The 17857-nt window shown below is 36.5% G+C and overlaps 2 protein-coding genes across 3 annotated transcripts in view; one reads left to right on the forward strand and one right to left on the reverse strand.

The window, feature by feature from the left end:
* The window catches only part of LOC114153076 (RNA polymerase II elongation factor ELL), a 29001-nt gene extending 25098 nt beyond the window's left edge, over positions 1 to 3903 (forward strand). For both annotated transcript variants that reach the window (XM_028031372.1, XM_028031363.1), the window contains one exon: positions 69 to 3903. In XM_028031372.1, coding sequence (XP_027887173.1) covers positions 69 to 182 — 114 coding nt within the window. In that variant the 3' untranslated portion in view covers positions 183 to 3903. The remainder of the gene's footprint in view (positions 1 to 68) is intronic.
* On the reverse strand, positions 2946 to 7776 carry pex11a (peroxisomal biogenesis factor 11 alpha). Its single transcript, XM_028031434.1, has 3 exons — positions 7454 to 7776; positions 7202 to 7317; positions 2946 to 6256 (listed from the first exon to the last, which is right to left on the reverse strand). The coding sequence occupies exons 1-3, from the start codon at positions 7507 to 7509 to the stop codon at positions 5697 to 5699; spliced, it is 732 nt and encodes a 243-aa protein (XP_027887235.1). The 5' UTR covers positions 7510 to 7776; the 3' UTR covers positions 2946 to 5696.
* Positions 7777 to 17857: the final 10081 nt, after the last annotated feature.

A 17857-nucleotide genomic window follows, 5' to 3' on the forward strand; every position in this document is an offset into this window, starting at 1 on the left:
ACATTTAGTGGGAAACATCCATCAATAAAAGTTTAATACAGACTCTTTTCCCTTTCTGTGTTTTGTAGAAGTTTCCTGGATACCGGGAAGAAAAGAAACGGTGCGAGTACCTCCACAAAAAACTGTCGCATATCAAAGGCCTGATCGCAGAATATGACCGAACACAGGGATTAGTTTCCTAGTGACTGCACACTACCCACACCGGGTTGCAACAAAAGTGGACCAAAAGACTCAAGGTGGACCTAAAGACTGCCCAGCCAGGTCCCAGGGATGCTGAGACACTTTAATTTCCTCCACAGTGTCAATGGAATGGAGGGTGTAAGGTGCTCTGTCAAAAGTGGGCCTGGACCGCCTACTCGTGATCATATGTTACCCTTTAAAGCTCTGTTTTTTCAGCTCTATTTATGGCTGGAAGAGCTGGTTTCAGTTCTGCTGTAAAACACGACAAGTAAAAAGGAGAGGCCAACAGATGTGATCCTCCTTACCTAACTACATAATTTGTAATTATATTTTTAAACTGGTTGAAACTTTAAAGTGTCGACTTGTAAGTAATTAAGTGATGGTACAATCAAACTTAGGGGTATAAAAAAAATTCCACCGAAGTGTTTATATTTAAATACAAAAACTGTTTGTGGATTTGAAGATAGAAAATATATTTAGGATTATGAATGATTAATTTAGTACAATAATAAGAAACATGCTGGCAGCAATTACATCGTGCTAGTTATAAGTGCACTCTAAGGCTTTTTAAATTAGATTAAAAATGGCAAATTAATCATTTGTAGAACTTAGCTTGATTAAAATTTGTCATTCATCCAAAAACCTGCAGAACTGAGACCTGATCTAATATTGATCACTAAAGTAGGATATATGGAGTCGCTGCAGAGACAAGGGTTGAAACGTGTGTCTATGAACTACAATCAAAATGAATTTTATGCCTGCTAATGTTCTGTCTCATTTCTCCGAAATGCCAAAAAATACTCACAGTGGGGAATTATTGAAAACGTCAAATTTGTCTTAGTCACTGAGGACGCTTTTGCCATGAAATTCGCCTGGAGGTCAGTAATGACCCAAGTAACCCACACATACAAAGAATGGAGCACAAATAAATCCTTAAATTATATGTAATAAAGCAGAATAGCACTTGTTATATGAAGTCTGGTAATCTCAGTATACAAAAAAAAATGTCCCACATAATGATTTTATCACCTTGGAACTTCACTGTTTGTTTGTTGTTTTTAAAGTGATTCCAGTGCAATTTCTCCTCCAAACATGGTGTGTCTAATGACATTCAAAGAGTGAAGCTTTGGTCTCATCTCCCCTGAATTCTCCTTGTGTTGTGTTTGGTCCGTCCAAATGTACTGCTGCAAGTTTAAAAGGTCTTAGATGTGCTTTTTTCAGCAGTGGAGTTTTGTGTAGTAATTCTTACAGAAGTCATGGCAGATATGTGTATTACTTACCGTTTTCATGGAAAACTGTTCCTGCTAGTTGCAGGTGTCTCTAATGCTCATTGACTACTTTATGGCCCTTGGACAATTATCCTGATTGTTGACTTCTTCTTAGTAATCTTAAAAAGAGCACCTGGGTATGGTTGGCTTATGGTTAAATGTTCTTCCTGCTTCTAGATTATGGCCTACATTTTAGCAGCCAATGTCAGGACTATGCTGTTAGTGATATTCATTTCCACTGAAAGACCAGTATTTTTCTCTGCTTTTCATGCATTTATTAACTTAATTTTCTTCAAGTGATATTTTCAATGTCATTCCATTTCACATAACTTATTCAGGGACTTGCATAATTCATTTCTTTGTATGTGTGGGTCACTTGGGTGGATACGAACATATGGTGTAACTCATGGTTCATGTCAAAAAGCAGATTAAAACTATGTTGTTGAAAATCACATTGGTTCCACAATAATAGTTCCACTGTATATTTGCTGGATTTCACATAGTACTGTGCACTTTTAGAGTCAGTTTCACAAATGTAGCCTACAGTGCCATGAATTGCCTTTCAATATGAAATGATCAACATACTCATCTCTCAAGTCTTCTGACCATAGCTTTACTTCCATAGAAATAATGCTGTTCACACTGTAGATGGATGATCATTTTATTGTGTAATTTTACTGCTGTTAAGGCCCTGAATTAAGTTTAATAGAAGGTTTGGCTAAAAACAATGCATTGCTACCTTCTATGAGCGTTACATTGAGGAGTTATTCAGAGAAATGTGACTAAAGTGTGTAATTTAAGGAGTCGCAAGAGATTGGTCCTGTGGGGTTTTTTTATGCCCAAATTGCTTGGTTTAAGTTTGTAGAGTAGTGAGAACACAAAAGGGATCCACATCAAGATTTCAGACACTCTGATATATATCAATGTGCATCTGATCGGTCACAACCTGTGCTTTTAATTTTACCGGAACAAGCTCTGGTTCTGGTGTAGAAATTTGAATATTTGTAGTTTTCTCTAAGCATTTGCATCATAGTAGCAGTACTCACATCTATTGTCTTAAAAGTGACTTATAATGGATGAATGAAGTTAACGCTTGCCTTGACATGCACTGTATGTCAGACATTTCCAACTTTCCTAGTTGCCCACGTTCCAAAATGCTCCTGGTTTATCCTGCAAAAATCAGTGTTCTCAGATCATTTCTATAAAAGGATTTTAGTCCAATTGTAATTTTGGTTACTGGTTAAATGTTGTGCTGAAGTTGTCTGTTTTATTTCTGTCTGTGCCATGTACTTATGTCTTAATTTTTTTTTTCCCATCATTTGTTGTCTTCTTGTCTGTGCGATAATCACAAACTGTACAGGAGTTTCTACTACCATCCAGTTCTGTCAGAGATTCAAAAACATCGAATACCTGCAGGAATCTATGTAATTTGCTTCTGATGATTTCTTTGTGCAGCAGCTCTATTGCCAAAAGTTTAGTGGCCAAATGGTTTTTTTGGTTTTTTTCTGCAATCAAATAGACATTTTTAAATGCGGTACTCTGATACGTTTGAAGGATTTGAGTAACAATAGTTATTCTGTTTGAGCACATATGAAATAAAAAAAACAAAAAGTATTGGCACTGATGACTGGAGGAAAAACTGTAATCCCATAAAGTATAAACCAGCTTCAAATACTAAAAATCATAAAAAAATAAACAAGTATATAACAAAATGCATAAGCACAACTTAAGTGCATATCCAAAATTTATTGGGATTTTGCAGTATTCTACTAAAAAGTTGAAATTTGAACATGGTTAGAGCAATAATGAGACTCTTCAAAGCATAGTTTGCTGAAAGCAATACATTTTAAAACCATTTTCTTTCAGAAGCTTACAAATATGTACCTCTAACATAGTACAAGTAATATTACACGAGGGAAAAAAAAACTCATAACCTGTGACATGTGTACCATTTGTGAAAAAAAAACCCTACGTACCTTTTTCTTATTTACCTGTTGCAGGAGCTAACTACTGAAGGTGCCTTTTCACTCAGAGAGCAGGTAGATTCATCACACAGTTATTGTCCTATGAGGGAAAAGAAAAACTGCCAGCGGTAATTACAAATCTTTAGCTTGACACTGTTGCCACTTTTTAAAAGTGCTTTGTTCTATTTTTACATAATCTAAAAAGATGCCTCTTTAAATGCACATACAGGCATATTTAATAAATTAGATCAAAGTTTTCCAGTAATAGAGACTTGGTCTTATAGGATTGAAGACCTATTAGGATATCAACTCAAAGCCACGTCTGTTTAAAAGTGCTTTGAAGCAACTGTCTAAGTTTCAGTTTAATTTCATCTTCCAACTTGGCAAACTATTTCCACATTTTTCCATTGAGGTGTGATTTAATAGATTACTGGTACAGGAAACAATAACACACCAGTGGAAATGTGAAATAAAATCTTTTGTCAACTATATATTATTGCATTTTATTTGCTTGGAGCAAATGTATTTATTGCTTTTAATGACTGTACATTTTTGAGGGACTATTTTGTGCATTGCTTATTCGTTCTTTGCACAGCCAAACTAAACCATTGTGAAAGAGACAATGGAATATACTGTATTTTTGCAATATCTGGATGAATATAACATCTCTTGAGAATAATCTTTTACAAAAAAATTTATTGTTGTCTGAGTGAAACAGAAAATAAAAAGCTCTTCAATTGTACAAGTTGTCATTTGTCTTAAAGAGGGCAGTGTAACTACTTCTGAAAGACAAACATGTTGCATGGAGCAAATTCCAATACATTTAGTTGCAAACAACAGATTTCCAAGTATTTGCAGCTCAAACTCTTCTTGAACAAATAAAATGGCCATGCAAAGTTTTTCCTCTTAATCCTGTATCACTTTTCTTCGAGTTAACCTCATCAACAGTACTTATAGTTGAAGTCCAGCAGATTATTTCAGTAGCACATTAAAATCTAAATGTTTCCCCTCATTTGACAGAGAAGCCACTAACTCTTCAGTCATATCAAATTAGCAGCATTTTATCACAAAACAATAAGCACAGCAGTGGCAGTGGCCTGAACACTAACCCTCAATTTGTACTTCCGTTATGTAGCCACTTATTTCATCTCAACATTCTTCCCTTTCACACCAGCAAACAAACTTTTCTAGTCGACACTTGGACAATAATGCACTATTATCCAAGTGTTTACCTCTAAGAAGGTAAACATTCTTGATCAACTATGGAGATAAATTATATCGTCATCCCTTTTCCTTGAATTTTAAAAAGTTTACATAATTCTAAATTTTCTGCAACTCTATTACTGATCTCTGGTGGTTGATCGTTGAGGAAAAAAAGCTTATGACCTCTGATCAAATCAAATAACTGAGTAACATTCTGTTAATCTTACTTTTTTGAGTCACAGAATCCCTTTTTCTCACTACCTACCAATTGTTAATCACAATTCACCAATGCGGGTACAAATTGTTTCCTGGTCTGGACAAAACATCTTGCATAGTTAGGTGATGTACAAAACCCAATATATTTCAAAAGTATGAAATAGTAAAAAGGTCAGATGTAATCATCAAACAATTCCACAAATAAAAATATTAAACATCTTTGAAAGCAGACAAAAAACCCTGCAATATAAACAATTTTTGTTCCATATTACTTGGGAGTCTATCAGTTGTGAAACTGCTGGTAGTGTTTACAGGAATGCAACAAAGTCAAGTCTTTGATATTAAGGTTGTTCAGAAAGTACTTCCTGCAGCAGGTTGCTGTTAGTTATATTTAGAGATGCACCAGTTAGTCAGTCAGAAAAACAGAATTGTCCCTTGACTATCGGTCAAACCTGAACTTTTTTAATGGTCATTAAATGCATCACAAATAAGCATTCACACAATTTTAATCTGTAAGCAATCAACCAGTAGAAGGTACTTTGTACTTCCTACTAGAATATTAAAATCACACACAGGTTAGGGAAATGATTTGATATGTTAAATAATTAACCTGCAGTTCCTTAATTTACCTTCTTTGATGAACAAAAAATTTCAATTGGAAGGTTAGACTACAGAAAAAAATTAAAAATTGCTATCAGACATGAAATTCTTGATTGATGCATCTCTAATTATATTATTGCCAGAAAGCCTTAAAGTAAATTCAGATTCTGCTGCAAAACCACTCAACACAATTATCATTGGAATATATAATCTTGCCTGTTATTGCTAGTCTGTTTTAACCTTTGGTCAAACTCCACCCTCCTTATCAGGGTTTGATCCTCAAAGTGGGTTGTGCGAGGGTTATAATGCCAATCAGTGAAGATATCAGCCCACAAAATCCAACAGCTCCTGCACTTGACTTGTAAATGCCCAGCGTATCTAAAGGAATGAAGAGATCGCAGATGTTCTTCACAGTGTCCAAGGCAACAGTCGGTTCTGATCTCAGAGTCTCCAGAAGCAGGAAAATAAGGGCATCCAGCTCAGGAATAACGGCTTCCGCTACTTCAGGACAGTCACTGAGATGCTGGCTTTTGAGGCGGTTATCTCTCCCTTTCTGTTGCATCAACTGGAGAATTACATATAGGTCTCGGGTCAGATTCATCACTAATGAAAAGAGGTAGTAGCGAGAGGCATTTATGCTCCAGCGTTCCTTGTCGATGCTGCGGATGAGGCCCACATTTCTGGCCCACACTACATTATCACAGATAAAGTAGAGGGCCCGGTTGATGTTGGCCACTGTGAGGCACAGGCCCAGTACTCGGTCAGAGAGTTGCATGGTTTGTTTAGCAGCCACAATGGAATTGGCTGCATTTCCTAGCCTGAGCACTGACAAAGGAGGCAGAAATGAAAGCAGGAATGAGTTCAAGAGAAACATGAAGTGAACATTCTGCTATAAGCAGTCAACAAGCATCCAACAGGTTACTATACAGCTACATAAACTACATAAGTTTAGCATGTTAGCAACTCTGTAGCACAAAGGTCAAGGTCGACATTCATGCAGTATCTTCATGTCTACTCTACAGCACTTTTGAAGCAAAGCTTTCCTGCTTTCAGAATCTCTTAGGGACCCTGCTCCAAATGAATGTCCCACCAAAATGTTTTGCTAAGAAATTATGAGAAAATAGTGTCTGTGAGTTAGTAAGTCAAGCTGCCAAAGCAGCAGAGACTTGCGGTGGCAGCTAAGATGCAGAGGCGATAATTAAGAGGTGCATCAATAGTACCCCTTTGAGGCCCAGCTTTGGACTTAGTAAGGCTCCACAAGAACAGAAATAGGAAATGCTATATCTTTATCGCCTGACCTCGCTTCCAGGCATTTCCAAGTCAAACCTGTCTCTTGTCTTTTGCACACATTCATGAAGGAACTGGGACATTATACATTAAAGTCTTAAAAATCTCAGTTCACCTCTTGTATTTGTTATAAGTATTTTACCAGGCTATAAATCCCAGAAGTCAAACAGCTCATATTAAGTATTTAAAATCCCAGAAAGCACAAAGGAAGAACGCTTGATTTTTCACAATGCTCATTAACTCATAATTATGAAAATGTATTAAGTTTAACATTTCCAACTATGTAAAACTTTGAGCAAAACACTAATTACTGTTTGTCACAAGGACAGGAGTGACACATGCAAAAGGGACACTATAGACAAGGATTTTTTTTTCATAAATTAAATTAATTAATAAACGTTGAAAGTTGTCTAATGATAATGAAATGCATTAAAATATTTTAATCAATAAAATGTTTTATTGCTTTTTTACGATTATACTCACATTTTCGTCCAGCACTTAGATTATTTTCCAAACTTTTAAGTCTGGCCACCAGGTCCTTTCTATCAGGCTTGTTTCGTAGTAAATATATTGACAGTGCGCAGGCATACTGTGTAGCTCTGAAAACAAAAACAACACAGGAAAAATTATCAAATTTATTACTTAAGCAATATCACCAATTTGGCAGATTTACTATTATTATTATTTATTATTTTCAGAAGTACGCCTGGCCAACTTTATAAAGGAAAAGCGCACCTGAATATACGGTCTCTCCCTTGGCTTTGGCTTGTGAATTTCACAACGGCGTCCATGATTATTAACACATCAGGACAGGCTGTTCTGCTCAACTGCGAAGTTTCCTCCTCGTGTCATGAGCTTCTTGTTGATGCCGGTGTAGTTCAGTTCCTTTCTTGACTTTAGTATATTGTCAGCACTAGGTCCTCACATTAGATGCCGCTTTAAAAAGACCGAATACTTAGAAATGTAAAACTTTCACCGTGTGTTTCATTTTGCTAAAGCTCAGCTGATTTACAACACCTGCGGAACTAAACACGGTTGTGTCACCACAACTCTTTATGGCAGCGGAATGAACGTCGAACAGATTTCCGGGACGGACAAAGGGGTTTAAAATGAATGGACCTTACCAAGCTCCGCCCACAACCGACCCACGTCTCAAGTCTCACAAGCAAAGCCTCGCAGCGCGTTGTTTCTATGTAAACATGACTGATTAGTGCATAATCTCTACCGGATTTTCACAATATATCAGCTACTACAATGGACAGAGGAACTAATAAGTTCATGTCATCATCTGGGAGGAGGTTACTGGTTTCTCAGTCACAAGCTGGTTGCAAACCTGAGGCCAGCAGGTGTCAGTCAGTTATGGTAGATCTGAAATTTGGTTTGATGACGTCAATATGAGAAGCTACAGACTGATAGGAGGAACCAAAGAGCTCTGTAAAGGTAAAGGCAAATCTTCTGAAGTTGGGATATAATTAATTTAATTTCACATAATTATTGTGGTAGAAGCTATTTGTTTGTTAAAATTTTATGAAATATATTTGTTCTATTTGATGTTTGTTGTGAATTACGTATACTCACAAACGAACGAGGTAATTAGTCCAATGTTTAGAAACTACAGCTGCTGTAATGCGCCACAGCAAAAGTAAACAAAAGTAAAATAACCCACACAGGTGATCAACTCAAAACCACTCCTACCTTTTTACTCTCTCTCTCTCTTTGTAGTTTAAGCACACCTGTTACCATGGCAACCGCCTGCGCCCCGCAAGACGAGCAAAGATTACGTTGAAAACATAACATTCAGTCCGTTACATATCCAGTTTCCAGGCCTGATATTTATTTCTCGATTATTGATTGACTAGCTGTACTTGGTGCTAACGTGGCTAACAGGAGTAACAGTTTAGTCCAAAGCCTTTTCTGCTAAAATACAATCTTTAGTGTATGTCAGATACAGTACACATTGCATATTGATCTGTTTAGCTAATGTAAGCCTGTGTAGCAGACAGGCTTCAAGGTGTAGAAGTTGTATCAGTTCTGCCGTTATACTGTACTTAGCTAACGGGAAGCGTGTGTTTGTGAGACGGCCGCGCACGTGACCACGTAGAATGGGCATCAGCCAATGCAAAGCGGCCCCTCTACCAGAGGTCCACGGACCTCTGGTAAGGTCACTTGGATGTTACTTGGATATTTCAAAGTCTTTTTTTTTCCACAAGAAATATCTTTGACTGTTTGGTCTTTCTGAACCAAACAGTTCAGAAAGATGCAATGGCCGTAGTAAAAGGAGGGTACAACTCCTTAAAGTTGAAGGGTTTATATATCCGAACCAAATAAGGTATTTGGATAAAATAAAAGACTTGTAGCCTTTAGCAGATGACCACATAAGTGGTCTTGCTGTGTCATTTTTAGAGAAAAGAAGCTTTTTCCAAGCAAAAGTTTGATTCAGTTAATAGAACATTCCCTACTGTAAAGTGTATTTTCTTATGAACAATCTTCCAATGTGTTTAATAATAAATCCCACATTTTTTTGGAAATGTCCCCATAAAACTTCACAGACTGGAAGTAAAAATCCCTTTCTAATACAAATTTTTGCACAGCTGCCTCATTTGTCATTTCCATTCAGCTTTTGAAGTAGGCTGTTAAGCCTTTGTTTTTTGGTCATCAAGTTTGAATAGTTTAGCAAATTCCGTTGAGTATTCACTGAGTATGTAAAAGGCTGGCTTTGTTGAGGGATGCAGTGAAACTTGACATTATTGCTCTCAATAACACAAATATAATGCATTGTGGGAGGGGGGCAGTGTCATTAAGCAACAAAACAAACCTGTTTGAAATCAGTTGCTTCTGCAATTATCTGGTAGATTGGCTTTTTAAATGTGTCTCTTAGTTCACCACAGGGAGTTCAGAGGAAATGCAATTTGGTCTGTGAAGGTAAAGGTTATGATAAATAGGAACCAACGGGTGGAAATAGCCGAGTATTTTTTGACTGTACATATTTGTCTGATTTTAAAACATGGGATGCAATGAGTGGCAGTGTATGCGTATTATTTCATTAAGGACACCAAGCCTGATTACTGTCAGACTTGTAGAATTTAAAAAATCACTTAAATAGAGCTTGTCTGACACCAAGAATAGGCTAAAAGAAACCAAATACCACCAGTCTATGTATTTTTATCAGAAATTGAGAAGTTTTCATTTCAACACCATTTTTATGAAAATGTTCTACTCCTGTTTTATCAAATCAAAATTAACATTTCCTTTAATTTGTTGGTTTGAGTTAATGATGTTGTCCCTGAAAAATAAACCACATTGTAAGCCTGTGCCGACAAAGGATAGGGATATGTCTGGCAGTCACAAAAGTCCCAGAATAATATCAACGCTTCACTTGTTTCAGATAATTTGCTTGTTTTTCCACAGCTCGCATATTTTTTCATTTGTTGTACAATAATTTAGAAAACTTATTTAATTACTTTCAAATCTTCATATCAACAATTACACCATCTTGAGACATGTCCAGTCTACTTAATTAAAACTCCCACTGATCCTTTATTTACAGAGCAGTGGGACATGCTTTTAATCATCTGTTGTCACACACAACCTTGTATGCAGCCAAAACAACAAAACACTCATTCCCAACAAACGCTCTGGGGTGAACGACAGGCACAAATTAAAGAAACCAATTTGTCCTCAAATTATTTACTAGAGAGGGCTGATTTTACCAGAAACCTTTACTTTATAACGCTTTCTTCTCACTTACCTCAGTGTTCAGTGTCAGTTTTCATCATTCATAACTTAGCAATAAGAAAGAGACTGACCAAAACCACTGCTGACCAAAAGTAGCTTGTCATTTGAAAGAATAATAAGAAAAAAAAACATCTTCATAATTATCAAGACCTTCATGGAGATATTCTGTATACTTATGAGACATATTTGAAGGTGTGTGTCCTATTATTTTTGTCATAAAACTAACACTAGTTCAGAAAAAGAACATCACATGTAAAATCACTCAGTGGTAGTTTGATGGCCTGGGGTTTCTCTGCTGATACAAGATGAGCACAACATGCTATAACTACTCTCCATTACCAAATACTCAAGCGGATATCTCACCATCAGTTCGTGACCCTCAGTTTAAGTGCACTCAGGATATGCAGAAGGACATTGATCCATGCCACTCGCCACATACACAGATCCAAATCTGAACGGCTCAAACAAAGCAAAATGAAAGATGCTTAGCGAGCCTAGTCAGCGTATGAACTTGAAATGTATTATGATGCTGCATCAACTTTCACTTGCACAGTTTGTATAACAGAACAAAAAAAATCAAGTCTGAAACTAGATAATCATGAAATTAGCTAATTGCAACATATTATAAATGCCTGGCAAAGACTTAAAAATTGCAACAGAATGTAAAAATGAAGTACACCTATTATGCTTTTATTACAATTAAGAGGATAAGTGGCAACCTGGTGGTGCAATCAAATACAATGGTCTTTAGAAATGCCAACCTCTGTCAGAGAAAGCAAATGTTTTGGCTGCTTCTCAGTCTGCAGCTCTTGGTTTTATATCAACACAATCCAGCAGTCACCTTCGAGAGGCTTTTCTTGTTAATCTGTGTAGAGCACAGGATCACTTTGAAACTATTTTAAATCCACAAAGATTTTTCTCAACTGGAAAAAAAAAATACTGTTAACAATCTCCCTGTGGGGAGGATATCTCAGCAAGTTATCTTGAAGGTCAGACAAGTGTAATACTGTAAGAAATTTCTGTTAAATCCTAAATGTTACATTGCATAAATTGGAATTCCTACAGGTCTCTGTTTGAACAGAAAACATCAATGTTTCTGAAAGGACAATCAGAAAAAAAAAGACTGGTGAGGGAAGGCCTTCAATCTTTTCCGTGTTTGTAAATTTATTTGTTCCTGCCACCTGTTTTGTTTCTTCACAGGATTCACAAAGTGGATTGCCTTGAACACAAATCAAGCAGATTCCTGCAATTTGCAACAGTTTTTTTTCTTCAAGTCATACTTGTGTTTAGATCATTCATTTGATAAAAAAAACATTTTGACTAAACTACAAGGCAGAGATCATTGGAGGAGAGGGTGAGTTCTACTTTCTGTGACATCCTTCACCCAATCGTTGTACGGTCAATAGCACAGAGGTTTGACTTATTCCTTGCTTATTTCTCTGCACCAACATTACCAGCAGTTTTCAGTTGTGTTTTTAAGTGTGATCTTTGATACGCCTAATGGTCTTCCTGTCACTTTCTAACCAGATGGAGAAGTGGATGAAAATTTCTCCATCAGGAATGATGGGAAGGAAGTCGCTTGGCTGACCAATAAGATCATTATCTGAAAGAGGGATTATCTGGAGGTGTGGAAATCTTCTCATATGCATATCCACTGAGTCAACTGGAACTGAAATGTCTTACTGCTTTATTTTGCAACTCCACCTGGTTGTATTCAGCCACTGTCAATCACAGAGAAGGAGGGTGGATGTGAGTGTGCATGCTGTTACATTTGCAAGTACACAGATAATTGTAGGTTTACAAGCCATTAAGTCTTAGAAAAGTGTCTTTAGGTTTCACTTAAGTAAAATCTGGCATATGTGACAAAGAGCAGTCACATTAAAGAAGAATATGGAAAGGCCTCTTTGTGTTGCTGTGCATATGTTGACTTTAAAAGAGATGTAGCCATAAACTTGTAAAAAACACTCATTTGTTTGGATTATCTGGAAGATAATTTGCTTGTTTTTTCACAGCTGGTATATTTATTCATTTGTTGTGCAATAACATAGAAAGCCTTTTTAATTAATTTCAAATCTTCATATCAAACATTCCATCACGCTGTCCTGAAGCATATATCCATTCAATTTATTTAAATCTCTCACAGATCTTTTATTTACAGAGAAAGGGGACATGTCTTTAATCATCTGCTGTCAGAATAAAAATAAATAAATAACAACTTTTGACTTTGAAAAACAGATTCATAACAAACTCCTTAGGGTGAACAATAGGCAAAAACTAAAGATGCCAAAGAGTGGCTTATTTAGAACAGAGTTTAACTAGTGTGGACTTCTACCATTTGATATTTTCTTATTTTTGTGGAAGAAGAAGAAAATACAATCAGCAGTGCTAGAATTTATCCCTGGCTGATTTGGATATTATCAATCTATGCAAAATTGACACAGTATTGCATGCCAACCTTGTTACACAGCCAGTCACTGACTGAAATGTCAGTCTAGCCCTCCACACAATGAAAGCATAACAATATTAAATTAGTCATTTCTCATACATGTGAGCAAGTCAGCCAATAAGGGGAAATCATCATTTAAAGATTCAAATGAAAGAGTTTGATTTTAAAGTCACCCTCAGAATGTCAGAATGTCCTTTAGAGGCTGGATTAAGCCAGAGCCTTGAGGCAAAGATAAGGTGCAGACCAACCAGGTGTTTATTCACTAATATTGAACAGGCTCACAAACAGGCAGAAAAACCTAACCTGTTCCTCAGGCCAAAAGAGGACTCAGCAGCAGCTCACAAGCATCTTAACAAGCGGTCTTTAATAACATCCTCAAATTAACAAACCTACCATGCATCTTATATGCTTGTTAAGATGCTTGTGAGCTGCTGCTGAGTCCTCTTTTGGCCTGAGGAACAGGTTAGGTTTTTCTGCCTGTTTGAATATATATATATAACTAAATATCCAGCTATTCTGACAGACAAATACTGTCAAACAATAGAGCACACCTAAAACCACACTTCAGTTTCTGCATTTAAAGCTATAATTGTAAACCATAAACTGCATAGAATACTTTTGAATCAATGAACTAATCTGGAACCTTTAAATGGTTCTCAGGCCCCCAGAGAAAGAGGCTGAGGGAAATCATGCACAACAAATACCACATTAAAACATGTACAAGGTTAGATGATGCTACTTATTGTTATTGCCACAGACCATTACATATTGACAATACAAATTTCTCACATAGACTGTGGCTTATGACCACCGGATGAGACATTAGACAGCCAGAGAGCCCAATGCTCTGATTTTAGTCTTATAGTTAGATTTTACATTATATGTTACATGGTGTGTATGAATACAAAGCCTATAAATAAATACTGTTGTTGTAAATTATATTGGCAACCTAATAATAAATATTATGTATTTCTCATTAAAATTTCAAGCAGTTGAAGGTGGACTCCCAGACAACTTTTTCTCCCCAGTCCAGTTGTGTTCATATGTGAGGACAACAAACAGTCTATAGCTAAATGCTTGCTTAAGAAAAAAACAACAACATACAACTGAGTAACACCCATGTGTTATTCATGTTCCAACAGGTGTTTTACACATTGCCTCACTAATTCCCATGAAACATGAAAAACTTAAGTGCATTACGCTCTACTCAAGCAGTACTTGCTCACATCCTGTTTGGCAGGCATGTTTTGACAAGTGGCAAATGTCAAAGTCACATCAACTGAACCACCAGGATGTGTTGTTTGGTTTTCATAGCAAAATTTCATGTAACAAGATGTTACACCATTTTTAAAATTCTTATGATTGCAACTAATCTGTACATAGTCTATATATTATATACTAAAATAACAGCAAAAACACACACACACACCCATACAAAACATTTTATTTATAGTTCTGCTGACTAAAGAGCCAGAAAATAACTAGCTGTCAGTCAATAGGGCAGGTCGTGTTCAGTGTGGGAGGCTGTCTCAAACTCTGGAGACCAGAACCTCAAACATCGAATCTCCCAGCAGTTTCAGCCTCAACATCAGAAAAAAGGTTTCCTTTACAAAGTCTGTTAGACCAGAAGGTAGAGCAGATATGTAGGAGCTCAGAAATCCATGTGGCAGATGGCAAAGTCTTTTTATACAGGTTACAGAAACAAAGAATTAATGCTCTCCTTGTCAAATTCAATTTTTATTGTATTGTGCAAAGTTTTTGTGTTTGTATTTGAGTTAATAAAAAAAAGCTATTGTGTTAATGTTTGCAGGTTTTATGCTCAATATTTTTATTAATGTATGATTGCTCATAGCATGTTTATTTACCTTCTCAAATAGAGACCTTCAACTAATGGTTCCTCACAAAATTGTTCATTTGTCATCTAACCAAACACTGAACATCACTAACTATAGAAATTCTTGAAAATTGATCAAATCAACACAAAAGAATGAAAGAAGAGCACTTTCAGCTAGTTTCACTTCAACAGGGACGGTGAAGAGACCAGATGTGTATTAATAATCTCGACTAGTAAAGGAAAAAGCAATATCCCACTAAACATTAAGCTGTATTTATATAGTATCAGTGCAAACTGAAACTGTAAGAAGGCTGAACATCCTTCAGAATGTGGCTGTACAATTCTCAGCCCTATTAATTGTTGGTTAAAAAAAGAGAATAAATATAATAATATTAATTTTTTAAAGAATGAGGACAGAGACTTGTGATTTCCCCTCTTTCAACAAAACCTATTGAAAACAAAGTGAAGAAGGGGGATTCAGGTGTAGGAAAGATGGTTTGCCCAGAGTGCCAAACCGGCTAGGACTGCCTCTATCCATGATGCAGGAAAGTTAAAGCGTTTCTCCAACCTGTTTAGTGTTTGATACACTCTGAAGTTTTCAGTGAAACATAGTAAGGATGTTTCGGGCTTACAATTTCTTAAGACTTAAGAAAGAGGAGGTTATTTAGTGAAAGGATCATGCAAGGCTGTTTGTTGCTGAACAATGAAATGTTGCTTGAAAAGAAATTAAAGTCAGTGATAACGAGAATAAAATTATAAACAGGACAGATTTGTTATTATAAAGACCCACATGTAAAGAAGAAAAAAAAAGAAAAAGTGAAGTAAAATTGTCATGAGGTGGTGGAGTGAAGTGGTGAGGCAGACACTGAGAATCCAGGTAGACGTGTGAATGATGGTTTTTAATGATGAATAGTCCAAAATTAGTCCACAAAACCAGGCAGCATGACAGAGCGGAAGCCAGGGCTCAACATCGGTAGCAACTGGTACATAGAAGACGGAAACAAACGCGCGCACACACAGGACAGACACCAAAATGAGACGAGGACCTGACAAAGACACAGACACACAGGTGACACTAAATACACAGGAGGTAATCAGGGAACGAGACACACCTGGGAACTAATCAAAGGGAGACAGGACAACACGGAGACACAGATACACAGGAAACTCAAAATAAACGCACAGAAAAACACAGATCCTGACAAAAATGATAAATCCCTTGTGTTTATCTCAAACAAATACAACATGTTTGCTGGATGGTGCTCTCAGTTTCACCTTCAATCCCCCAAAAATGATCACTCTATGGTTGACCACATATCCAAATTACCTGTTGAAATTACATTATAATAGGAGATCAAAATCCTATGCAATCTAGGTCAAACCAGGACATGTAAATCCTAATATCCTTCCTTTCCTGATTATAAAGACTAGAAAACTCCTTCATGGAAGCCAAAAACTTTACAGTTTATGAAACTAATACTGCAAATCGTACTCGTGAGACAACAGCTTCATTTGTATGCTTCACACCTTCAGCAGCATATTTTGCATAAATAAATATCTGCAGTGAGGATCAGATTGCCTATTAAAAACACATAGCCTTCACCGAGGTGGAAATTTTCTGAACACTTCGGATGCACATTGAAGTGAGTCCATGTCAGTGTGCATGTGCATGTGCATAATTTTGTTCATTGCTGGCAAGTGAAGATGTTGTCACCATGCAGACGTTAGAGTTTAATGCTACATGAGTAAACTGGGGAAAATATTGTGAATTTCAAAAGTCTACAAACCTCTCTTCCGTTCCCAGGATGTTGTGGGATGAGAAACGAGGCCACCGTTTCTCCACCTTTTTTGTTATATATTTCTAGAACAGTCAACTGTAATTTGATGAAACTGAATAGCTACAGACTTGTAGCTGCTTTGCAAATGAAAGCTGATATAAAGAAAGATGGAGTTGTCACCATTCCAACTTAAACAAGAGTAATTAAAGCTTAAAGCTCAGTTGATAAAGAAAAGCTACTTTTTATTTTCACTGAAAATGCAACAGATTAAACCAGTTTTTTTTATATCTACTCAATTGTTTCATACTATTAATTGGTAATCAACCTTTAAAAGACATGGTGGGAAAATAAAACAGAGATAAGAAGCTTGCACAAACATACAACAAATTTCTGGAGCATACCTACTTTCATCTTAAAATCCCTGTGCGCAAAGTCATTCAAGCTGCAAAGAGTTGCACAGAGATGTCAAGGCCACAGTAAAGTGCACAACAACTTGGTGATTAATGTAATAAATAATGCTAAGCAAATTTCCTTAATATGCTTAATAATACTTTGTCCTCTCTAGCAATCCATGAGTCTCTTCAAAGAAACCTTTGAACAAAATGGGCTATACCCATTTTATATGCAAACCTTCATCACAACAAAGGACCTTTTGTCAAGATGAACCAATAACTGTAAAGTTCCTTGTTCATATCTTAAAAGTAGGTGATCGTTTGACATTTAGCCCAGTCTTATACATTTATAAACATTAGGGGGAAAAAGGAGGCTCAAATATCCACGGTGACCTCTTAAAAGCACAGAGATGATTCACGATGGACAAAATGAAAAGAATAAAGTGAACACAAAAGGTTTAATGGATGACCAGCCTCTGGACTCAGCTCCTTTTTTTCCTGTCAAGAGGAAAAGCTCTTCAGTCCAACCTTTATATATACCGGCCGTCGCTTTTTGCATCAGATAAGAAGACATTTGTTATCTTGGCAGTATCTGAAAGTGTTAACTTGTGTATTAACTTGACGGTATGTCCATCACACTGCTGGCCATTCTAACATTTCACATGCATCTGTCTAAATGTTGTATATCAGTAGTGGCTGCATCTGCAAAATCTGTCTGTACGAATTCCTTGTGACCAAATCTTTTTTACAAACATTTAATACACCAATCCATTAATACAACTAAAGAACATAAAAACAAAGCTCCCTCGCTGAAATAGTTTTTTTTTTTCATCTTTCAGTATTATATCTTACAATTTTCTGTCCTTGAGCTCTGTCAGGTGGCAGGTTTTTAACTTTCTTAGCATCTTTACTCCATTCAGCTTCTTGAGCCATTATAGTACCATCAGCTCCATC

Source organism: Xiphophorus couchianus, chromosome 2 (assembly GCF_001444195.1).
Source record: "Xiphophorus couchianus chromosome 2, X_couchianus-1.0, whole genome shotgun sequence".
Classification (NCBI taxonomy): Eukaryota; Metazoa; Chordata; class Actinopteri; order Cyprinodontiformes; family Poeciliidae; genus Xiphophorus; species Xiphophorus couchianus.

Excerpts from the sequence above, each read along its gene's own strand:
- pex11a (XM_028031434.1), bottom strand. The coding sequence starts at position 7,509 with ATGGACGCCGTTGTGAAATTCACAAGCCAAAGCCAAGGGAGAGACCGT. Across the intron at positions 7,318-7,453 it reads GGGAGAGACCGTATATTCAG|AGCTACACAGTATGCCTGCG; the intron begins GTGCGCTTTTCC and ends TTTTGTTTTCAG. Across the intron at positions 6,257-7,201 it reads TCTAAGTGCTGGACGAAAAT|TGCTCAGGCTAGGAAATGCA; the intron begins GTGAGTATAATC and ends CTCCTTTGTCAG.